The 26,940-nt window shown below is 31.2% G+C and overlaps 1 protein-coding gene across 3 annotated transcripts; it reads left to right on the top strand.

Moving 5' to 3' along the window:
* Window positions 1–25,623, top strand: LOC119604486 (rho guanine nucleotide exchange factor 25). Of its 3 annotated transcripts, none has more exons than XM_037957133.1 (6): window positions 1–480; window positions 882–1,115; window positions 2,865–3,198; window positions 24,604–24,795; window positions 24,861–24,995; window positions 25,059–25,623. In XM_037957133.1, exons 1-6 carry the CDS (start codon window positions 188–190, stop codon window positions 25,497–25,499), a joined length of 1,629 nt encoding a protein of 542 aa, XP_037813061.1. In that variant the 5' UTR covers window positions 1–187; the 3' UTR covers window positions 25,500–25,623. The 3 variants fall into 3 exon arrangements, with proteins under 3 accessions (XP_037813061.1, XP_037813062.1, XP_037813063.1); XM_037957135.1 differs by lacking the exon at window positions 1–480 and adding an exon at window positions 568–602 and having other exon boundaries at window positions 25,059–25,499; XM_037957134.1 differs by lacking the exon at window positions 882–1,115 and having other exon boundaries at window positions 21–480; window positions 25,059–25,499.
* The last annotated feature ends 1,317 nt before the right edge of the window (window positions 25,624–26,940 follow it).

The raw sequence follows: 26,940 nt of genomic DNA, 5'->3' as shown, positions 1-26,940 counted from the left end.
AAACGATCAGTTGAGTTTGCGATTTGAAATACAGAAAACAAACGATAATGAAGCGCGGGTGTTAAAGACAAGAAAAAAACAAAATAAATATTTATAAAAAAATTTTAATTTTAAAAATAATTAACTAATAAAAGTAATGCTTAAATATAATAATTAAAAGAAAAAAAATTAACAAAATTTATTAAAAATGTTATACGGTTTAATAAAATTAACATGGTTCGATATAACCACCGTCGGTTTTACGGTAGTGGCGATTGTTTTGGTGCAAATATTAAATGCTATATGGTCATCAATAGATGATAAAACGGCATCATCACCATCACCACCAACAAGTGATAATAATGGAGTGAGAAAATCGTTAAAAATAAATGAATTGAAATCTTTAATATCTAGTGATTCTACAACAAATGATTCAAATACGAATACTGCAACAACAACAAATGGCAAATTACAAAAACAACAAAGTGAACAAATTGAAAAGTATGTGTCAAAATTTGTTTGAAAATAAAAAATTTTTAAAAGATTTTTTTTATATTTAAAAAGTTGTTTTGTTGAGAATGTGTGTTCTGGCTAATTTGCAACATGTGTTTGTTGATTAAAATGTAAAGAAAAATATTATTAAATTATTTTTAATAATTTATAAAAATAAATTGCATGCTTTGGGAAAATGGAGAGAATTTAAAAATATTCTTTTACAAATTGATTAGATAATTTTTGAAATTTAAAAAAAAATTATCTAATAAAACATGTTTTTGAAAAAAAAAATCTAATTCAATTTCTATGAACAGAAATTTTTTAAATAAAAAAATCTTGTTTGTTAATTATTTTGTTATTGTTTTGGTTTAATTTTCTTGTTTTTTTTAATGTTATCATTATCAAAGTGGTTCATTATCAACAAATTCGTCATCATTGTCAACACCAATATCGCCACCACCTCCTCCGCCACCACTACCCCCTTTATTATCATCATTTTCGCTTTCATCTTTATCATCGACAGCTTCTTCGTATCCTATAAATGTTCGTAATTCGGTGAGTTATCTATTTAATGGTAACGGCGTTAGCATTCCATCAATCCACCCTACAACCAGTCTACCCGATAATTTAAGTGATGAATAGTAAGTTTCATACAAAATGCTTTATTTATTGTATAATTCATTTAGTTAGTATCTAAATAAGAATCTTAAGAATTGAGGTGATAAGAGGTCTAGTATATCGTCTAGGTTTAGTCTACCGTCTACTTAATAGCAGAGGACTATTGTTAATATATAGACTGGATTATAGTGTCGACTATAGTCTGGTATGTAGTTTGGACTATAGTCTGGACTATAATATGGACTATAGTCTGGAATAAAGTGTGGACTATAATTTGGTTTATAATGTGGACTATAGTCTGGTCTATAGTTTGGACTATAGTCTGGTCTATAGTTTGGATAATAGTCTGGACTATAGTCTGGTTTACAGTCTGGACTATAGTCTGGAATATAGTCTGGACTATAATCTCTATAGTCTGGTCTATAGTCTGGTCTATAGTCTGATCTATAGTCTGGTCTATAGTCTGGTCTATAGTCTGGTCTATAGTCTGGTCTATAGTCTGGTCTATAGTCTAGACTATAGTCTGGTCTATAGTTTGTAGTATAGTCTGGTCTATAGTCTGGACTATAGTTTGGTCCAGACTATGGTGCAGACTATAGATCAGACTATAGTCCTGACTATACTATAGTCTGGTCTATAGTCTGAACTATAGTAAAGTCTATTGTCTACACTATAGTCTGGTCTATAGTCTGGACTATAGACTGGTCTATAGTCTGGACTGTAGTCTGGTCTATAGTCTGGACTATAATCTGATCTATAGTTTGGACTATAGTCTGCACTATAGTCTGGACTATAGTCTGCACTATAGTCTGGACTATAGTCTGCACTATAGTCTGGACTATAGTCTGCACCATAGTCTGGACTATAGTCTGCACTATAGTCTGAACTATAGTCTGGCCTATAGTCTGGACTATAGTCTGGTCTATAGTCTGGACTATAATCTGGTCTATAGTCTGGACTATAATGTGGCCTATAGTCTATTGTCTGAACCATAGTAAAGTCTATGGCCTGCAGTATAGTCTAGTCTATTGTTGGGACTATAGTCAAGTCTTTAGTCTGGACTATAGTCTAGTCTATAGCTGGACTTTAGTCTAGTTTATAGTCTGGACTATATTATAGTCTATAGACTGTGATCTAGACTATAGTATGGACTATAGTGTAATCTATAGTCTGGACCATAGTATAGTCTAAAGTCTGGACTATAGTATAATCAATTGTGTGGACTATAGTCTAGTCTATAGTTTTGATAATTGTCCAGTGTCGTTTATAGTCTCGTCTATAGTCTGGACAACAGTTTTATCTATTGTCTGGACTATAGTCTCGTTTCGTCTATAGATAATCTTCTCTATAGTCATATCTAAAGTCTTATGTTTAGTCTGGACTATAGTCTGAACTATATATTATTCTATATAAATATTATACGCTCCTCTATAATCATATCAATATTATTGTCTATAGTCTGGACAGTACTATCATTTATTGTCGGGACTATAATCTCATCTATGGCCTGACTTATAGTCAAGTATTTAGTCTGGACTTTTGTATAGTCTATAGGCTTTACTATAGTCTAGGCTATAGTCTGGACAAGAGTATTTTCTATAGTGTCGTCTTTAGTCTGTATTATAGTCTAGTCTATAGTCTGGATTATATTCTAAATGGGTTAATATAATTTGGACTTTTATCACCTTATTCTAGTAGTTTACAAAGAACATTTAAATCAAATTTCCTTTTGGAACAGATATTAATATTTTTCTAACCTCACTTTACTACAGCCACGAAGATGAGGACACCATCTCTTTGGAAAATTTATTCCCCTGCGATCAAAGCGAAATATATGCCTCGAAGAAAATCAGTTATATTATTGATGAATTCATACAAACCGAAGGAAATTATGTGAATAATCTTAAAAAGGGCCTAAAAAATTATGGCAATCTACAGAAATACGATCAATTACCCGAAGCCCTAAAAGGCGATGATAAACAGCAGCAACTGTTGGGCAATATAGCGGAAATATTGGAATTACACGAAAAGGAAATTTTACCCTTAATGTTAAGAAATCAAAGGGATTTGAAAAGTATGTTCGATGAAATGGCACAAAGTATAGATGTAAGTAAAGAGATCGTGATTTTGTTTCTAATTTTTGTATAATTTTTTCGAAAAAAAAAAATTTTTTTTGTGTTTGTTTTTTGTTTTTGTAGGAATTTTTATTATTTGTTTATAATTTTAACACCTGTTGCTAAATATGGCTAAATGAGCTTCATTTGTGTGTGATTTTTTTTTAAATTTTTTCACATTTGGTTAGAATATATTTAATGAATTGACATATTTCTCTACTGTTTTGCTAATAAGCAGAGAGGGAAAAGTATTAATTGTTAAATAAACATAATTATTAATTATGTGGCTTAACTATATTATACTGCATATAAACTAAAACACTCGTGGCCAGACTGAATAATGTATTTCCGTTTTGCAAATTGTGACGAAAACGCAATTTCGTAAAAGGCTTTGTGCATAATTTATTTTATACCTATTTTGGACTTGAAGTTAATAATATTTATAAAATATATTGTATAATAATTGTTTGTAATTGTATGAATTTAAAAACTGTTTAAACTTTGTTTTTGTTTTATGGCAATGATGACAATTTGTTTATATTTATTTTCAATCGAATTCTAGGAAATTTCACGTTCATGATAAGAAATTATAAATATTATTCTTTTATGCAATGTGGATACACAAACCATGCTATTTACCCATGGTTATTACTTACTTATTTAACGTATATTAATAACTATTTAAAAAAAGAATACATGTGTAATAGAAACAAACTCTTCAGGGAAATTGAACGGGCGATTAGAATGGAAAACATGCAAAATGTTTAAAAATCCCCAATTTTTAAATAGTCTACAAAACAATTAGCAAAACTTTTGTGAATGATAGTCCAGGCCTTCAGTACCTTTTCTAACTAATAAACTTCTGATAAAAAGTTCACATAGTATTCAGTCTATAGTTTAGTATAGCCTATAGTCTAATCTATAGTTTAATCTATAGTCTAGCCTATAGTCCTGTCTATAGTCTAGTCTAAAGTCTAGTTTATAGTCTAGTTTATAGTCTAGTCTATAGTCTAGTCTATAGTCTAGTCTATAGTCTAGTCTATAGTCTAGTCTATAGTCTAGTCTATATCTAGTCTATAGTCTAGTCTATAGTCTAGTCTTAGTCTAGTCTATAGTCTAGTCTATAGTCTAGTCTATAGTCTAGTCTATAGTCTAGTCTATAGTCTAGCTCTATAGTCTAGTCATAGTCTAGTCTATAGTCTCGTCTATAGTCTAGTCTATAGTCTAGTCTAGTCTATATGTCTAGTCTATAGTCTAGGTCATAGTCTAGTCTATAGTCCTAGTCTATAGTCTAGTCTATAGTCTAGTCTATAGTCTAGTCTAGTTAGTCTAGTCTAGTAGTCTAGTAGTCTAGTCTATAGTCTAGTCTATAGTCTAGTCTATAGTCTAGTCTATAGTCTCTAGTCTAGTCTATAGTCTAGTCTATAGTCTAGTCCTATAGTCTAGTCTATAGTCTAGTCTATAGTCTAGTCTATAGTCTAGTCTATAGTCTAGTCTAGTCTAGTCTAGTCTATAGTCTAGTCTATAGTCTAGTCTATAGTCTAGTCTATAGTCTAGTCTATAGTCTAGTCTATAGTCTAGTCTATAGTCTAGTCTATAGTCTAGTCTATAGTCTAGTCTATAGTCTAGTCTATAGTCTAGTCTATAGTCTAGTCTATAGTCTAGTCTATAGTCTAGTCTATAGTCTAGTCTATAGTCTAGTCTATAGTCTAGTCTATAGTCTAGTCTATAGTCTAGTCTATAGTCTAGTCTATAGTCTAGTCTATAGTCTAGTCTATAGTCTAGTCTATAGTCTAGTCTATAGTCTAGTCTATAGTCTAGTCTATAGTCTAGTCTATAGTCTAGTTCTATAGTCTAGTCTATAGTCTAGTCTATAGTCTATAGTCTAGTCTATAGTCTAGTCTATAGTCTAGTCTATAGTCTAGTCTATAGTCTAGTCTATAGTCTAGTCTATAGTCTAGTCTATAGTCTAGTCTATAGTCTAGTCTATAGTCTAATCTATAGTCTAGTCTATAGTCTAGTCTATAGTCTAGTCTATAGTCTAGTCTATAGTCTAGTCTATAGTCTAGTCTATAGTCTAGTCTATAGTCTAGTCTATAGTCTAGTCTATAGTCTAGTCTAGTCTAGTCTATAGTCTAGTCTAGTCTATAGTCTAGTCTAGTCTATAGTCTAGTCTAGTCTATAGTCTAGTCTAGTCTATAGTCTAGTCTAGTCTATAGTCTAGTCTATAGTCTAGTCTATAGTCTAGTCTATAGTCTAGTCTATAGTCTAGTCTATAGTCTAGTCTATAGTCTAGTCTATGGTCTAGTCTGTAGTCTAGTGTATAGTCTAGTCTATAGTCTAGTCTAGTCTAGTGTAGTGTAGTGTAGTGTAGTCTAGTCTAGTCTAGTCTAGTCTAGTCTAGTCTATAGTCTAGTCTATTCTATAGTCTAGTCTAGTCTATAGTCTAGTCTATAGTCTATAGTACAGTTTATAGTCTAGTCTACAACAATAGAACGTAATTACAATAAGCTGCTCTATAGTGAAGAATATAAACTGTTCTAGACTCCAGATTATAGATTGCTCTTTAGCTAAGACCCATAGACTTTTTATAGTCGAATTTAATATGTATAAGAAAAAAATATGTAAATTTAATAATGAAACAAAAACAAATTGTATTAGTTATGTCAAATCACTTACCTTTTTAATTTGTTGTTCAAATAATGATATTCTCTCAAATAATGATGTATTGCCTTGCATACAAAAACAATAATTCCATTTTGCAACACATGTATATTTACAAACATACGCACCAACTCTTTTTCTTTAAGTTTTTTTTTTTTCATTATTTCTTTGACATTTTTTCAATTTTTTTTTCCAAACTCTCTCACTATACCCTTTGATTAATGCTTTTTCATCACTTCACCAAACGAAAGGCACGACAAAAGAAAACCACCGAAGCGTAGCGATGCTCGGCCTAACGAAATGCATTGAATTTTTTGCAAATTAAAAAAAAAAAAACACTTTTTAAATGAATAATTTAACACTTTTTTGACAAATAATATACAGTTTTTTTTATAAGCAATTTTCCATAATGGTATTTATAAACAATTCTCCACAAAATATTTAAATATTACCAATTTATTAACTCTTTAGATTAATTTAAACAGGACTATTAACATTAAACAACCGAACACTTTAGAAATTTTTAGCAACTAAAGAAGAAGAAAAATAACTAAAGCAACAAATGGTAAAAGAACTTGTCATTGTTGTTGTTATTACTCTATTTAAAGAGCAAATATCCAATAACAATAACAACAACTCCACTATGTGATGAATGCTTTTTGTTATTGTTCCATTTCATTAGGTTTCTTAATATTTCTAAATTGTTCGATTGTTTAGGGTTAAAGGTACTGCTTAAACATTAATTAATTGTCAATAATAAAATATTTTTGTTGCATAATATTAAACAAAAGTTAATTTTTATTGGTGTAAAGAAATATTTATGAAAAAAGTTTTAGAAATTAGTAAAAAGCGTTAGGAAATTTAATAAAAATGTACAATTTGGCAATTTTGATAAGACAATTTTGTTAGAAGATGTCATTTTCGTTGTTTCTTGGTTTCCAGGGCCAATCGTAAGCCAAAGAGTGTCTTGTTGAGTGGGAGTGCAGAAGGAGGTATACATCATTAACATATAGTCTATAGACTATAGATATAGTCTAGACTATATATAGTTTGGTCTATAGTCTAGTCTATAGTGCAGTCTATAGTCTAGTCTATAGTCTAGTCTATAGTTTAGTCTATAGTCTAGTCTATAGTTTAGTCTAGTCTATAGTTTAGTCTATAGTCTAGTCTATAGTTTAGTCTATAGTCTAGTCTATAGTCTAGTCTGATAGTCTAGTCTCTAGTCTAGTCTATGTCTATAGTATAGTCTAGTCTAGCCCTATATGTCTAGTCTATAGTGTCTAGATCTATAGTTTAGTCCTAGTCTATAGTTTAGTCATAGTCTTAGTTTATAGTCTAGTCTATAGTTCTAGTCTATAGTCTAGGGTCTATAGTCTAGTCTATAGTCTAGTCTATAGTCTAGTCTATAGGTCTAGTCTATCGTCTAGTCTTATAGTCTAGTCTATAGTCTAGTCCTATAGGTCTAGTCTATAGTCTAGTCTATAGTCTAGTATATAGTCTAGTCTATAGTCAGTCTATAGTCTAGTCTATAGTCTAGTCCTATAGTCTAGTCTATAGTCTAGTCTATAGTCTAGTCTATAGTCTAGGGCCTATAGTCTAGTCTATAGTCTAGTCTATAGTCTAGTCTGTAGCTAGTCTATAGTCTAGTCTATAGTCTAGTCTATAGTCTAGTCTATAGTCTAGTCTATAGTCTAGTCTATAGTCTAGTCTATAGTCTAGTCTAGTCTAGTCTATAGTCTAGTCTATAGTCTATAGTCTAGTCTATAGTCTATAGTCTAGTCTATAGTCTAGTCTATAGTCTAGTCTATAGTCTAGTCTATAGTCTAGTCTATAGTCTAGTCTATAGTCTAGTCTATAGTCTAGTCTATAGTCTAGTCTATAGTCTAGTCTATAGTCTAGTCTATAGTCTAGTCTATAGTCTAGTATATAGTCTACTATATAGTCTAGTCTATAGTCTAGCCTATAGTCTAGTCTATAGTTTAGTCTAGTCTATAGTTTAGTCTAGTCTATAGTTTAGTCTATAGTCTAGTCTATAGTCTAGTCTATAGTCTAGTCTATAGTCTAGTCTATAGTCTAGTCTATAGTTTAGTCTATAGTCTAGTCTATAGTCTAGTCTATAGTCTAGTCTATAGTCTAGTCTATAGTCTAGTATATAGTCTAGTCTATAGTCTAGTCTATAGTCTAGTCTATAGTCTAGTCTATAGTCTAGTCTATAGTCTAGTCTATAGTCTAGTCTATAGTCTAGTCTATAGTCTAGTCTATAGTCTAGTCTATAGTCTAGTCTATAGTCTAGTCTAGTCTATAGTCTAGTCTATAGTCTAGTCTATAGTCTAGTCTATAGTCTAGTCTATGGTCTAGTCTATAGTCTAGTCTATAGTCTAGTCTATAGTCTAGTCTATAGTCTAGTCTATAGTCTAGTCTATAGTCTAGTCTATAGTCTAGTCTATAGTCTAGTCTATAGTCTAGTCTATCTATCTAGTCTATAGTCTAGTCTATAGTCTAGTCTATAGTCTAGTCTATAGTCTAGTCTATAGTCTAGTCTATAGTCTAGTCTATAGTCTAGTCTATAGTCTAGTCTATAGTCTAGTCTATAGTCTAGTCTAGTCTAGCTATAGTCTAGTCTATAGTCTATAGTCTAGTCTATAGTCTATAGTCTAGTCTATAGTCTAGTCTATAGTCTAGTCTATAGTCTAGTCTATAGTCTAGTCTATAGTCTAGTCTATAGTCTAGTCTATAGTCTAGTCTATAGTCTAGTCTATAGTCTAGTCTATAGTCTAGTCTATAGTCTAGTCTATAGTCTAGTCTATAGTCTAGTCTATAGTCTAGTCTATAGTCTAGTCTATAGTCTAGTCTATAGTCTAGTCTATAGTCTAGTCTATAGTCTAGTCTATAGTCTAGTCTATAGTCTAGTCTATAGTCTAGTCTATAGTCTAGTCTATAGTCTAGTCTATAGTCTAGTCTATAGTGTAGTCTATAGTCTAGTCTATAGTCTAGTCTATAGTGTAGTCTATAGTCTAGTCTATAGTCTAGTCTATAGTCTAGTCTATAGTCTAGTCTATAGTCTAGTCTATAGTCTAGTCTATAGTCTAGTCTATAGTCTAGTCTATAGTCTAGTCTATAGTCTAGTCTATAGTCTAGTCTATAGTCTAGTCTATAGTCTAGTCTATAGTCTAGTCTATAGTCTATAGTCTAGTCTAAGTCTATCTATATCTAGTCTATAGTCTAGTCTATAGTCTAGTATATAGTCTAGTCTATAGTCTTGTCTATAGTCTAGTCTATAGTATAGTCTATAATCTAGTCTATAGTCTAGACTATAATCTAGTCTATATTCTAGTCTATAGTCTGTTCTATAATCTAGGGTATTGTCTAGTCGATAGCCTATTCAATAGTCTAGTCTATATTAAGTAGAGTCTATAGCCTAGTTCAAAGTCTAGTAATAGACGAGATCATAATCTAATCTAGAGACTAGTCTATATTCTGGTTCATAGTCTAGTCTATAGTTTAGTCTTGACTTGACTAGACTAGTCAAGAATCTAGTCCAGACTAGAAAACTGTTATATTAGGGAACAATTTGCTATAGAAAATGTTATAATATAGCAAATACTGTTATAAATAAGCCAAAAAAATGCACGTGCCTTATGTTGGCCCTATTCGAAACATTTTTTGTTACGTGTGTCTTAAAACCTTTTTCGTTTTGAACCCAAATTTATAAAGCAGGTAACATTTTTGTGTTTAACCAAACCTTAGTCAAAATTCATGAAAAATTGTTTAAACTACAACAGAATAAATATTGTGCAAAAATATACAGACAAGCTAAATAAATACTAATGATCAGCAAAATTAATTTAAACATTGACATTGAATAAATTTTTAAACAGAAATAAATACATAAATATTAAGTGCGTATGTTTTGAGGATTAATGCTTATGGTAAGATATCGTGCTGAAAAATGCCATCTATCAAAATTCTTTTGTTGGCTTTTTAAAGCCCAAAGAAACTTAAAATGAATGAGAAATAAAGACAAATGTTTTTGTTGGTATTTTGTACATAAATTTGTGTTTGGCGTTGAGCATGACCACCAACAAAAGGAATTCTTTTAAAATTTTAATTTAAAGAAATTTTATTTTGTTCGTGAGTCATAAACAACAATATGATTTCTTTGGCCCTTTTTTTTTGCCAATATTCTTGTCTAATGTTTTGTTAAATTATATAAATAATCAAAGATATTAATCCCCTAAATAATTTACATTATTTTTACGTCACACACCTTAAAAATCTAAAAAAAATTGATATCAAGCCAATAATGTTAAGGTGTGATTTGTCATTTAAGCCATTTATGTCAGTTGTGTAAAATTTTCACAATTTGTTGAGTTATTTGCTGTTTGGTATATTAATGATTGAATAAAATATGGTCGGCCTCAAAACGAAATTAAAGAAATAGTTCAATTGTTTATTTAAAATTTGTATAATTTTATTGAAAAAACGTTTATGAAAAATTAGCAAAACCGAAAGGCCTCCCTCAATTGTAATTTGAAGTTTTGACACCTGCATGGAATTTAAGTTTATTTGTTACATAAAATATTTAGAAATCAAAGCAGGAATCTTGAAATAAGGTTTATAGACGACCTCAATAAACAAAACTGATAATTTATAATTTGTTTAGACTAGACTATAGACTAGACTATAGACAAGACTACAGACTAGACTATAGACTAGACTATAGACTAGACTATAGACTAGACTATAGACTAGACTATAGACTAGACTATAGACTAGACTATAGACTAGACTATAGACTAGACTATAGACTAGACTATAGACTAGACTATAGACTAGACTATAGACTAGACTATAGACTAGACTATAGACTAGACTAAAGACTAGACTATAGACTAGACTATAGACTAGACTATAGACTAGACTATAGACTAGACTATAGACTAGACTTTAGACTAGACTATAGACTAGACTATAGACTAGACTATAGACTAGACTATAGACTAGACTATAGACTAGACTATAGACTAGACTATAGACTAGACTATAGACTAGACTATAGACTAGACTATAGACTAGACTATAGACTAGACTATAGACTAGACTATAGACTAGACTATAGACTAGACTATAGACTAGACTATAGACTAGACTATAGACTAGACTATAGACTAGACTATAGACTAGACTATAGACTAGACTATAGACTAGACTATAGACTAGACTATAGACTAGACTATAGACTAGACTATAGACTAGACTATAGACTAGACTATAGACTAGACTATAGACTAGACTATAGACTAGACTATAGACTAGACTATAGACTAGACTATAGACTAGACTATAGACTAGACTATAGACTAGACTATAGACTAGACTATAGACTAGACTAGACTATAGACTAGACTATAGACTAGACTATAGACTAGACTATAGACTAGGACTATAGACTAGGACTATAGACTAGACTATAGACTAGACTATAGACTAGACTATAGACTAGACTATAGACTTGGACTATAGACTAGACTATAGACTAGACTATAGACTAGACTATAGACTAGACTATAGACTAGACTATAGACTAGACTATAGACTAGACTATAGACTAGACTATAGACTAGACTATAGACTAGACTATAGACTAGACTATAGACTAGACTAGACTAGACTAGACTAGACTATAGACTAGACTATAGACTAGACTATAGACTAGACTATAGACTAGACTATAGACTAGACTATAGACTAGACTATAGACTAGACTAAGACCTAGACTAGACTATAGACTAGACTATAGACTAGACTATAGATTAGACTATAGACTAGACTATAGACTAGACTATAGACTAGACTATAGACTAGACTATAGACTAGACTATAGATCAGCTTATAGACTGAATTATAGACTAGACTAGACTATAGATTAGCTTATAGACTACATTATAGACTAGACTATAGGCTAGACCATAGGCTAGACTATAGACTAGACCATATGCTAGACTATAGGCTAGACTATAGACTAGATTATAGACTAGACCATAGACTAGACTATATAACAGACTATAGCCTAGACTATGTAATAGACAATATACTTGACTATAGACTAGACTATATTAGACTAGATTAGACTGAAATGAACAGTTTTGTACAAATTTGTGTCTATACTGTATTTCTCCTAGTATAACAGTTATCTTTATGTTTTTGTACATTAAATATATAAAGGGGTCACCCTAATAATACACACAATAAAACTGTCATTCTGGCATGCATGTAAATTACATACACTCCATATTAATTATTTCAATTATATCCCAAAAACCAAAAACAATAGCAACAACCCAACCTCCCAAATAAATCAAGTAAACAACAGAGAAAAAAACAAAAATCTGTTGCCACGATCAATTGTGTGAATTTTTTTATGAGAGTTTTAAAAACCACCAGACTATAATGTAGAAAAAAAAAAACATTGTTTTTTAATTTTAAATAATCACTTAAACAAATTTGATAAAAAAATTAATAATAAAATTTTTTAAACAAGCATGACGTCAGATTTCAGTTTTAACAAAAAGCTTTTTTGCTTTCATCTTGCTGTTTAGTGACCGACTGGGTCTAATTGAAATTTAAATGATCATTAATAGTGTTGACACAGAGAGAGTGCGAGAGAGAGCAATACAAATGTTCAGCATGTAAATACAAAGTTTGTTGATATGTTAATTTTTATTTGTTTATATGTATAGTTATTATATTAGACATGAGTCTTTGTGATCATATACAGTTTGAAATAATTATCACTTGGCTTAAATGATTGAATTTCAAGTGATCATGTTCTACTTTGAATGTTTTTATTTATGTGTTTTGATTATAAATTTAGTGCAGTTGTCATTGTGAGGAAATAAATATTAATTTCCAAGAATTTTGTAAAAGGAATTTAATAATTGAAATGAAATATTTTGCATATTACTCCACAGCAGTCTAGGGAGTAACATTCAAGGCAATGACGTTTATTTTCTTAAAATAAACAAAAATCGCATGAGGTCAGTAGTATAGTTAATAACTGCGTACTTATACAGAAAAATTATCTCAGATTTAATTTCAGACTTGAATTTATTTTTGTAAATAAAGGAATTATAAAACCGAGAATTTTTTTTAGGAAACTTTTATAAATAAAAATACATTTTCTATAGTGTAGTCTATAGTGTAGTATATAGTGTAGTCTATAGTCTCGTCTATAGTCTAGTCTATAGTCTAGTCTATAGTCTAGTCTATAGTCTAGTCTATAGTCTAGTCTATAGTCTAGTCTATAGTCTAGTCTATAGTCTAGTCTATAGTCTAGTCTATAGTCTAGTCTATAGTCTAGTCTATAGTCTAGTCTATAGTCTAGTCTATAGTCTAGTCTATAGTCTAGTATATAGTCTAGTCTATAGTCTAGTCTATAGTCTAGTCTATAGTCTAGTCTATAGTCTAGTATATAGTCTAGTCTATAGTCTAGTCTATAGTCTAGTCTATAGTCTAGTCTATAGTCTAGTCTATAGTCTAGTCTATAGTCTAGTCTGTAGTCTAGTCTATAGTCTAGTCTATAGTCTAGTCTATAGTCTAGTCTATAGTCTAGTTTGTAGTCTAGTCTATAGTCTAGTTGTAGTCTAGTCTAGTAGTCTATAGTCTAGTCTATAGTCTAGTCTATAGTCTAGACTGTAGTCAAGTCTATAGTCTGGTCTATAGTCTAGTCTATAGTCTAGTCTATAGTCTAGTCTATAGTCTAGTCTATAGTCTAGTCTATAGTCTAGTCTATAGTCTAGTCTATAGTCTAGTCTATAGTCTAGTCTATAGTCTAGTCTATAGTGTAGTCTATAGTCTAGTCTATATGTCTAGTCTATAGTCTAGTCTATAGTCTAGTCTATAGTCTAGTCTATAGTCTAGTCTATAGTCTAGTCTATAGTCTAGTCTATAGTCTAGTCTATAGTCTAGTCTATAGTCTAGTCTATAGTCTAGTCTATAGTCTAGTCTATAGTCTAGTCTATAGTCTAGTCTATAGTCTAGTCTATAGTCTAGTCTATAGTCTAGTCTATAGTCTAGTCTATAGTCTAGTATAGTCTAGTCTATAGTCTAGTCTATAGTCTAGTCTATAGTCTAGTCTATAGTCTAGTCTATAGTCCTAGGTCTATAGTCTAGTCTATAGTCTAGTCTATAGTCTAGTCTATAGTCTAGTCTATAGTCTAGTCTATAGTCTAGTCTATAGTCTAGTTTATAGGTCTAAGTCTATAGTCTAGTCCTATAGTCTAGTTTATAGTCTAGTCTATAGTCAGTCTATAGTCTAGTCCTATAGTCTAGTCTATAGTCTAGGTCTATAGTCTAGTCCTATAGTCTAAGTCTATGTCTAGTCTATAGTAGTCCTAGTCTATAGTCTAGTGTCTATAGGTCTAGTCTATAGTCTAGTCTATAGTCTAGTCTATAGTCTTGTCTATAGTCTAGTCTATAGTCAGTCCTATAGTCTAGTCTATAGTCTAGTCTATAGTCTAGTCTATAGTCTAGTCTATAGTCTAGTCTATAGTCTAGTAGTCTATAGTCTAGTCATAGTCTAGTCTAGAGTTTAGTCTATGTTTAGCATATAGTCTAGTCTATAGTCCTAGTCTATAGTCTAGTCTATAGTCTAGTCTATAGTCTAGTCTATAGTCTAGTCAATAACTAGTCTATAGTCTAGTCTAGTCTAGTCAATAGTCTAGTCTATAGTCTAGTCTATAGTCTAGTCTATAGTCTAGTCTATAGTCTAGTCTATAGTCTAGTCTATAGTCTAGTCTATAGTCTAGTCTATAGTCTAGCCTATAGTCTAGTCTATAGTCTAGTCTATAGTCTAGTCAATAGTCTAGTCAATAGTCTAGTCTATAGTCTAATCTATAGTCTAGTCTATAGTCTAGTCTGTAGTCTAGTATATAGTCTAGTCTATAGTCTAGTCTATAGTCTAGTCTATAATCTAGTCTATAGTCTAGTCTATAGTCTAGTCTATAGTCTAGTCTATAGTCTATTCTATAGATGTTACACATTAATTATATTCTTTAAAAAACTGTTATACATATTTTTTTTAGAAAATTTAACAAGTTTTATGGAAAACTATTTTACTTTAAAAATATCACAGTTTTCTATATTTTAACAATATTCTATAAAAAACTGTTATACATTAAAATTTGTCTATAGAAAACTGTTATACAGTACAATTATCTGAAGGAAATAGCACCTACTTCAAAATTTTCCATACAAAACTGTTATACTTCAACAATTTCTGTAGAAAATAACTTGAACAATTTTAGATATAAAAGACTTATATTTTTCCAATTTCTGTAGAATTTTGTTTAATTTTAACAATTTGGATTAGAAAACTGTTATACTTTAACAATTTTAAAGGATTTTCTATAGGAAACTTTTATAATTCATCAATATTCTATAAAACAATGTTATAATTTTACATTTTTTAAGAAAACTGTAAAACCTAACCAATTTTCTATATAAAACTGTTATACTTCATAAACTATCTTTAGAAAACTGTTATACTTTAATGATTTTCTGCAGAACGTCTGCATTATTATTTTTTCTGTATAGACTATATATTCTACTTTAGAAAACATTGCACATACTCCAATTTAAGGCGTGTTATTGCGAGTTATAAAAAAAAACAATAAAATTACTTAACAAAAACAAAAATTCCCGTGAAATAAATATTGGGGGTAAAAAAGTAATATTTACTTACACTGCATACAAAATTATATTTCAAATAATATTTTTTTTTATTTTTAAATAAAATTACATAAAACAGATGAAAACAATTTTGCGACGTAGTAACAACGTGGTTGCACATTAATTGTGTTAATTTATGTTAAAAAAAAAGTTTTTTCATTGAAGAAATAAATTTAATCATTTGTTTACGAAAAAAATATATGTACATTTTATTTAGTTCATTAAAATTTTATATTGAAAATTATACTCATTTTAATTTGAATTTATTATGATAATGATACATGTAGTAATGTTTTCATTTACAAAAATTGTTTAATGCAAATTATAGTGTGTTATCGAAGGGAGGTGTATCAAGACCCAGTGTAAAATGTAGTTCAAAATCTTTTCACTATATTAATACTAAAGAAATAGTTTATGAATATTTTATATATTTTTGCCTTTGGGTTTGAAACTCCTTTCTTAACTACCTGATGAATGCTGGAGTTTTATACGCTTTTTACTACAGATTTAATACATATGTATTTTCATATATTCCGACAATATGCATTGCATATTGTCATATTGGTCAATATTTACGTTTGTAATTTTTTCTATTGTTCTTAGCCTTAAAGGGTTTTAAATGTAAATATGTATTTAGCAATAATCTGTTATCTTAACACATGTATATGAAATATGCAATAGATAGATGTTATACTCAAACATACATTCATGTGTTTTTAAATATTCACAGTTTGTATGTTTAAATGTAGTTTAAACTTTAAAGGCAATCGCAACAAGAATACAGTTATACTGAAAACTGGAGGTATAATACTAGACTATAGACTAGACTATGGACTAGACTATGGACTAGACTATGGACTAGACAATAGACTAGACAATAGACTAGACTATAGACTAGACTATAGACTAGACTATAGACTAGACTATAGACTAGACTATAGACTAGACTATAGACTAGACTATAGACTAGACTATAGACTAGACTATAGACTAGACTATAGACTAGACTATAGACTAGACTATAGACTAGACTATAGACTAGACTATAGGCTAGACTATAGACTAGACTATAGACTAGACTATAGACTAGACTATAGACTAGACTATAGACTAGACTATAGACTAGATTATAGACTAGACTATAGACTAGACTATAGACTAGACTATAGACTAGATTATAGACTAGACTATAGACTAGACTATAGACTAGACTATAGACTAGACTATAGACTAGAATATAGACTAGACTATAGACTAGACTATAGACTAGAATATAGACTAGACTATAGACTAGACTATAGACTAGACTATAAACTAGACTATAGACTAGACTATAGACTAGAATATAGACTAGACTATAGACTAGACTAGACTATAGACTAGACTATAGACTAGACTATAGACTAGACTATAGACTAGACTATAGACTAGACTATAGACTAGACTATAGACTAGACTATAGACTAGACTATAGACTAGACTATAGACTAGACTATAGACTAGACTATAGACTAGACTATAGACTAGACTATAGACTAGACTATAGACTAGACTATAGACTAGACTATAGACTAGACTGTAGACTAGACTATAGACTAGACTAGACTATAGCCTAGACTATAGACTAGACTAGACTATAGCCTAGACTATAGACTAGACTATAGACTAGACTATAGACTAGACTATAGACTAGACTAGACTAGACTAGACTATAGACTAGACTATAGACTAGACTATAGACTAGACTAGACTATAGACTAGACTATAGACTAGACTATAGACTAGACTATAGACTAGACTATAGACTAGACTATAGACTAGACTATAGACTAGACTAGACTATAGGCTAGCCTATAGACTAGACTATAGACTAGACTATAGACTAGACTATAGACTAGAATATAGACTAGACTATAGACTAGACTAGACTATAGACTAGACTATAGACTAGACTATAGACTAGACTAGACTATAGACTAGACTATAGACTAGACTATAGACTAGACTATAGACTAGACTATAGACTAGACTATAGACTAGACTATAGACTAGACTATAGACTAGACTATAGACTAGACTATAGACTAGACTATAGACTAGACTGTAGACTAGACTATAGACTAGACTAGACTATAGCCTAGACTATAGACTAGACTAGACTATAGCCTAGACTATAGACTAGACTATAGACTAGACTATAGACTAGACTATAGACTAGACTATAGACTAGACTAGACTATAGACTAGACTATAGACTAGACTAGACTATAGACTAGACTATAGACTAGACTATAGACTAGACTATAGACTAGACTATAGACTAGACTATAGACTAGACTATAGACTAGACTAGACTATAGGCTAGCCTATAGACTAGACTATAGACTAGACTATAGACTAGACTATAGACTAGACTATAGACTAGACTATAGACTAGACTATAGACTAGACTATAGACTAGACTATAGACTAGACTATAGACTAGACTATAGACTAGACTATAGACTAGACTATAGACTAGACTATAGACTAGACTATTGACTAGACTATAGACTAGACTATAGACTAGACTATAGACTAGACTATAGACTAGACTATAGACTAGACTATAGACTAGACTATAGACTAGACTATAGACTAGACTATAGACTAGACTATAGACTAGACTATAGACTAGACTATAGACTAGACTATAGACTAGACTATAGACTAGACTATAGACTAGACTATAGACTAGACTATAGACTAGACTATAGACTAGACTATAGACTAGACTATAGACTAGACTATAGACTAGACTTAGACTAGACTATAGACTAGACTATAGACTAGACTATAGACTAGACTATAGACTAGACTATAGACTAGACTATAGACTAGACTATAGACTAGACTATAGACTAGACTATAGACTAGACTATAGACTAGACTATAGACTAGACTATAGACTAGACTATAGACTAGACTATAGACTAGACTATAGACTAGACTATAGACTAGACTATAGACTAGACTATAGACTAGACTATAGACTAGACTATAGACTAGACTATAGACTAGACTATAGACTAGACTATAGACTAGACATAGACTAGACTATAGACTAGACTATAGACTAGACTATAGACTAGACTATAGACTAGACTATAGACTAGACTATAGACTAGACTATAGACTAGACTATAGACTAGACTATAGACTAGACTATAGACTAGACTATAGACTAGACTATAGACTAGACTATAGACTAGACTAGACTAGACTATAGACTAGACTATAGACTAGACTATAGACTAGACTATAGACTAGACTATAGACTAGACTATAGACTAGACTATAGACTAGACTATAGACTAGACTATAGACTAGACTATAGACTAGACTATAGACTAGACTATAGACTAGACTATAGACTAGACTAGACTAGACTAGACTATAGAACTATAGACTAGACTATAGACTAGACTATAGACTAGACTATAGACTAGACTATAGACTAGACTATAGACTAGACTATAGACTAGACTATAGACTAGACTATAGACTAGACTATAGACTAGACTATAGACTAGACTATAGACTAGACTATAGACTAGACTATAGACTAGACTATAGACTAGACTATAGACTAGACTATAGACTAGACTATAGACTAGACTATAGACTAGACTATAGACTAGACTATAGACAGACTATAGACTAGACTATAGACTAGACTATAGACTAGACTATAGACTAGACTATAGACTAGACTATAGACTAGACTATAGACTAGACTATAGACTAGACTATAGACTAGACTATAGACTAGACTATAGACTAGACTATAGACTAGACTATAGACTAGACTATAGACTAGACTATAGACTAGACTATAGACTAGACTATAGACTACTATAGACTAGACTATAGACTAGACTATAGACTAGACTATAGACTATACTATAGACTAGACTATAGACTATACTATAGACTAGACTATAGACTAGACTATAGACTAGACTATAGACTAGACTATAGACTAGACTATAGACTAGACTATAGACTAGACTATAGACTAGACTATAGACTAGACTATAGACTAGACTAGACTAGACTATAGACTAGACTATAGACTAGACTGTAGACTAGACTATAGACTAGACTATAGACTAGACTATAGACTAGACTATAGACTAGACTATAGACTAGACTATAGACTAGACTATAGACCAGACTATAGACTAGACTATAGACTAGACTATAGACTAGACTATAGACTAGGCTATAGACTAGACTATAGACTAGACTATAGACTAGACTATAGACTAGACTATAGACTAGACTATAGACTAGACTATAGACTAGACTATAGACTAGACTATAGACTAGACTATAGACTAGACTATAGACTAGACTATAGACTAGACTATAGGCAAGACTATGGACTATTCTATAATCAGAACTATATACTGTTATATAGTCAGGAGTCAGTCAATAGCCTAGACTGTTCTATAGACAAGACTATAGACTGCTCTGTAGTCAAGATTATAGACTATTCTATAGGCAAGACTATAGATTTTTCTATAGCCAAGGCTATAGACTGTTCTATAATCTAGACTATAGACTGTTCTATGGTCAAGTCTATAGACTTTTCTATAGTCAGGACTATAGACTATCCTATACGCAAGGCTATAAACTAGTCAAGATTATTGACTGTTCGCTAGTCAAGACATAACACTGCTCTATAGTCATACCATTGGCTATATAGTGAAGACCCTCGAATTTTTATAGTCAAATTTAATATAAGAAACAAAAAATAAATTGAATAAAGAAACAAAAACAAATTGTACTAGTTATGTCAAATCACTTACCTTTTTAATTTGTTGTTCTAATAATGATATTCTCCGGTTTGTATTTCCTTGCATACAAGAACAATAATTCCATTTTGCAACACATGCATATTTACATACATACGCACCAACTCTTTTTCTTTAAGTTTTTTTCTTTTCATTATTTCTCACACCTTTTCCCCTTTGACATTTTTTCAACAATTTTGTTTTCCAAACTCTCTCACTATACCCTTTGATTGATGCTTTCTCATCACTTCAACGAAAGGCACGACAAAAGAAAACCACCGAAGCGTAGCGATGCTCGGCCTAACGAAATGCATTGAATTTTTTGCAAACTAAAAAAAAAACACTTTTTTAAATGAATAATTTAACACTTTTTTGACAAATAATATACAGTTTTTTTTATAAGCAATTTTCCATAATGGTATTTATAAACAATTCTCCACAAAATATTTAAATATTACCAATTTATTAACTCTTTAGATTAATTTAAACAGGACTATTAACATTAAACAACCGAACACTTTAGAAATTTTTAGCAACTAAAGAAGAAGAAAATAACTAAAGCAACAAATGGTAAAAGAACTTGTCATTGTTGTTGTTTACTCTATTTAAAGAGCAAATATCCAATAACAATAACAACAACTGCACTATGTGATGAATGCTTTTTGTTATTGTTCCATTTCATTAGGTTTCTTAATATTTCTAAATTGTTCGATTGTTTAGGGTTAATGATACTGTTTAAATTAAGCTCAAACATTAATTAATTGTTAAAAATATTTTTGTTGTATAATATTAAACAAATGTTAATTTATATTGGTATAAAGAAACATTTTGAAAAAAGTTTTTTAAATTAGTAAAAAGTGTTTAATAAAAATGTACAAATTTGGCAAATTCTTTAGAATATGTTGTTGTCGTTGTTTCTTGGTTTCCAGGGCCATTCGTACATAAGTCGCCAAACATGAAAGAGTGAATTGTTGAATGGGAGTGTAAGTAAGATGGGATACTATATGTTAGCAAATCATTAAAAAGTTGTTGCTATTACATTATCACAATTATTCAAAGAAGAAATTGTATGTAAGCAAAATGTGAGAAAAATGTAATTTTGTGTTTCAGCTGTAAATAAGGAGACAACAACATAAGTATGCAATCTAAGTATATACCAGGCATGGAAAATTTAAAACTAGACCATAGACTAGACTATAGACTAGACTAGACTGGAGACTAGACTAGAGACTAGACTATAGACTTACTACTAGACTATAGACTAGACTATAGACTAGACTATAGACTAGACTATAGACTAGACTATAGACTAGACTATAGACTAGACTATAGACTAGACTATAGACTAGACTATAGACTAGACTAGACTAGACTAGAGACTAGACTATAGACTAGACCAGAGACTAGACTATAGACTAGACTATAGACTAGACTATAGACTAGGCTATAGACTAGACTATAGACTAGACTATAGAGTAGACTATAGACTAGACTATAGACTAGACTATAGACTAGACTATAGACTAGACTATAGACTAGACTATAGACTAGACTATAGACTAGACTATAGACTAGACTATAGACTAGACTATAGTCTAGTCTATAGACTATAGACTAGACTAGACTATAGACTAGACTATAGACTAGACTATAGACTAGACTATAGACTAGACTATAGACTAGACTAGACTAGACTATAGACTAGACTATAGACTAGACTATAGACTAGACTATAGACTAGACTATAGACTAGACTATAGACTAGACTATAGACTAGACTAGACTATAGACTAGACTAGACTAGACTATAGACTAGACTATAGACTAGACTAGACTATAGACTAGACTATAGACTAGACTATACTAGACTAGACTAGACTAGACTAGACTAGACTATAGACTAGACTATAGACTAGACTATAGACTAGACTATAGACTAGACTATAGACTAGACTATAGACTAGACTATAGACTAGACTATAGACTAGAGTATAGACTAGAGTATAGACTAGACTATAGACTAGACTATAGACTAGACTATAGACTAGACTATAGACTAGACTATAGACTAGACTATAGACTAGACTATAGACTAGACTATAGACTAGACTATAGACTAGACTATAGACTAGACTATAGACTAGACTATAGACTAGACTATAGACTAGACTATAGACTAGACTATAGACTAGACTATAGACTAGACTATAGACTAGACTATAGACTAGACTATAGACTAGACTATAGACTAGACTATAGACTAGACTATAGACTAGACTATAGACTAGACTATAGACTAGACTATAGACTAGACTATAGACTAGACTATAGACTAGACTATAGACTAGACTATAGACTAGACTATAGACTAGACTATAGACTAGACTATAGACTAGACTATAGACTAGACTATAGACTAGACTATAGACTAGACTATAGACTAGACTATAGACTAGACTATAGACTAGACTATAGACTAGACTATAGACTAGACTATAGACTAGACTATAGACTAGACTATAGACTAGACTATAGACTAGACTATAGACTAGACTATAGACTAGACTATAGACTAGACTATAGACTAGACTATAGACTAGACTATAGACTAGACTATAGACTAGACTATAGACTAGACTATAGACTAGACTATAGACTAGACTATAGACTAGACTATAGACTAGACTATAGACTAGACTATAGACTAGACTATAGACTAGACTATAGACTAGACTATAGACTAGACTATAGACTAGACTATAGACTAGACTATAGACTAGACTATAGACTAGACTATAGACTAGACTATAGACTAGACTATAGACTAGACTATAGACTAGACTATAGACTAGACTATAGACTAGACTATAGACTAGACTATAGACTAGACTATAGACTAGACTAGACTAGACTATAGACTAGACTATAGACTAGACTATAGACTAGACTATAGACTAGACTATAGACTAGACTATAGACTAGACTATAGACTAGACTATAGACTAGACTATAGACTAGACTATAGACTAGACTATAGACTAGACTATAGACTAGACTATAGACTAGACTATAGACTAGACTATAGACTAGACTATAGACTAGACTATAGACTAGACTATAGACTAGACTATAGACTAGACTATAGACTAGACTATAGACTAGACTATAGACTAGACTATAGACTAGACTATAGACTAGACTATAGACTAGACTATAGACTAGACTATAGACTAGACTATAGACTAGACTATAGACTAGACTATAGACTAGACTATAGACTAGACTATAGACTAGACTATAGACTAGACTATAGACTAGACTATAGACTAGACATAGACTAGACAATTTGCTATAGAAAACATTTATTCTGAAACATTTTGCTATAGAAAACTGTTATAATTTTCTAGAGAAACTGTTATACGATTATAATTTTCTTAAGAAAAGCTCTATACTTTAACAATTGTCCATATTGAACTGTTATACTTTAAATTTTTTTAATAAAAAACCGTTATATTTTGACAAAATTTGATGGAAAATTGTTATACTATAACAATTTACTATGTAAACAGTTGGACATTAAAAATTTTATAAAAACTGTTATACTGTAACACTTTTCAATAGAAAACTGTTATACTATAACAATTTTAATAAAGAACTGTTACACTTTAACAATTTCCAATGAAAAACTGTTATACTTTAATAAATATTCTTTACAAAACTGTTATACTGAAAAAAAAAAAAATTTTACATAAACAGTTTTACTTTTCACTGCTTTTTGAAATTTATACTTCATATCTACATACATATGAATCTATTCTATATGTGTATTTTAGTCCTATTTGTGCTATAAATGTGTAAAAACTATACATATTTGCATTTAGACTAAATTACGTTATATATTCTATTTCTTGCAATAGTAGAGTATGGTCACAGAAATTTGCATAGGAAAATTATAGAATGATTACAACCTTATGTTAAGGCACTGAACTTTAAAGGAGACAAACTGGAATGGCAGGTTTGAGTAAAATAAACTATTTAGTATTTATTTAGTAATAATGGAGGCAAGACTTCACATGTCAGAATTTAAAATGTTTATAACTGTCAAGACTTTTCGCTATTAATTATCATAAAATTTTAAAATTTTTTATCACTTTATTTCTTTATAGAAAAATCAATTTTATTGCTATATAACTTTCACCATGCACAAGAAGACATCTTTGGAATTGCGCAAAGAAAATCGAGAGTTTTTCCAGAATTATCAAAATGAGATCAATGATCGTTTAGGTATTGATAGTTTTCTAGTACAACCCATACAAAGACTGACCCGATATCCCCTACTATTACAGCAGTTAATAAATGTGAGTAATTGCGATATAAAATATTTGAAAAATATCGAGAAATACCATTTTTTAACTTTCTCCAGGAATTCTATAAAAGTGGTATTAATTGTAAGCCCGTCTTGTCTTCATTGTGTAAATTAGAGACACGCATGCGCCGTCTGTTGGAGGTGGTCAATCAATCGGAAGAGATACACTGTATAGAGGAAATACCTCCTGAGGTAAGTTCTTAAGCCAACCAATATAAACTTCATTTTATTCTTCCCTTATTCTTATATTTCCAGCTCCATCTCGAACAACTGGGTTCCTTTAGACGTTCCACCGAATTCGATGCCTATAACCATAGATCACGTAAAAAATTCCACTCCAAAGTTTTCCTCTTCGATCAGTGCCTTCTATGCACCGAAGTGCGTAAACGTCGTTTAGCCTTTAAGCATTCGTATACTTGGGATACAATAGAATTAAAGCTTAATACCTCTAAGAATATAACTCTATTAACGAAAGCTGCCTCTTCGTCGGGCAGTTCGAATACACATAGTTCCGTTAAGGAGGAATATGAATTCTCCTCACCCGAAGCCATTTCAATAAATCAATGGCTGCGTTGCGCTCGCCGCATTATTGAGCATTCTCGCATCGAAGAGTCTCAGAAGGGTAAACTGGTATTGCCCATGGATTTGGTTTTGGGTGTGATATTTGCCATTTGGTTTATTTGGCACTATTTGTGAGAGTGTCGTCGTCGTGTGTTTTATTTAATGTGTAATTATATTTATTTTATTTTTTTATTTATAATTTGAGTTTTATTTATTTATTGCAATAAAGTGATCTTAAATTATTACTTTTTTAAATATCCTTATCTTGTTGTCTTAATTTTTTTCAATTTTTTTTTGGTTTATTTTATGGTTTGTTAAACCAACTCGTCAGTATGTGGATATATAAATATTTACGAAAGGAAGGAATTTAGTTATTTAAGGTATTCATTTTTTAAAGGGGCCTTTTTATACCTTTAAGTTTTTATTTTTAATTTATAATATATGTATAATATTCCGTTCGATTTAGCCATGTCCGTCTGTCTCTTCGTATCTATGTTGAAATCAATTTTCAGAAGACCCCAGATATCTCCAATAATGCTATCAGAAGCTCGATATTTAAAATCACAAAACTTTGTCACTAGTCTTTACTCACAGTCAGAGTTAGTTAGTTAATTAGTTAGTTAGTTAGTTAGTTAGTTAGTTAGTTTGTTAGTTAGTTAGTTAGTTGTTAGTTAGTTAGTTAGTTAGTTAGTTAGTGTTAGTTAGTTAGTTAGTTAGTTAGTTAGTTCGTTTAGTTGTTCGTTAGTTAGTTTTAGTTTTGTTAGTTCGTTAGTTCGTGTTAGTTCGTTCGTTAGTTAGTAGTTCGTGTTGTTAGTTTTTCGTTCGTTTCGTTCGTTCGTTCGTTTTCGTTTTTCGTTCGTTCGTTCGTTTTTTCGTTCTTTCGTTCGTTCGTTCGTTCGTTTTATTCGTTTCGTTTTCGTTCGTTCGTTTCGTTCGTTCTTCGTTCGTTCGTTCGTTCGTTCGTTCGTTCGTTCGTTCGTTCGTTGTTCGTTCGTTCGTTCGTTCGTTCGTTCGTTCGTTTCGTTCGTTCGTTCGTTTCGTTCGTTTCGTTCGTTCTCGTTCGTTCGTTCGTTCGTTCGTTCGTTCGTTTCGTTCGTTTTCGTTCGTTTCGTTCGTTCGTTCGTTCGTTCGTTCGTTCGTTCGTTCGTTCGTTCGTTCGTTTCGTTCGTTCGTTTCGTTCGTTCGTTCGTTCGTTCTTCGTTCGTTCTTCGTTCGTTCGTTCGTTCGTTCGTTCGTTCGTTGTTCGTTCGTTCGTTCGTTTCGTTCGTTCTTCGTTCGTTCGTTTCGTTTCGTTCGTTAGTTCGTTCGTTCGTTCGTTCGTTCGTATCGTTCGTTCGTTTGTTCGTTCGTTAGTTCGTTCGTTCGTTCGTTTTCGTTCGTTCGTTCGTTCGTTCGTTCTTTTCGTTCGTTCGTTCGTTCGTTCGTTCGTTCGTTCGTTCGTTCGTTCGTTCGTTCGTTCGTTCGTTCTCGTTCGTTCGTCGTTCTTTCGTTCGTTTCGTTCGTTCGTTCGTTCGTTCGTTCGTTCGTTCGTTCGTTCGTTTCGTTTCGTTCGTTCGTTCGTTCGTTCTTCGTTCGT

The sequence above is a fragment of the Lucilia sericata genome, unplaced genomic scaffold, assembly GCF_015586225.1.
Source record: "Lucilia sericata isolate MDLA Ls3-8-SP2 unplaced genomic scaffold, ASM1558622v1 Contig000398F_arrow, whole genome shotgun sequence".
NCBI classification, from domain to species: Eukaryota; Metazoa; Arthropoda; class Insecta; order Diptera; family Calliphoridae; genus Lucilia; species Lucilia sericata.
This window is presented reverse-complemented; position numbering and strand designations above follow the sequence as displayed.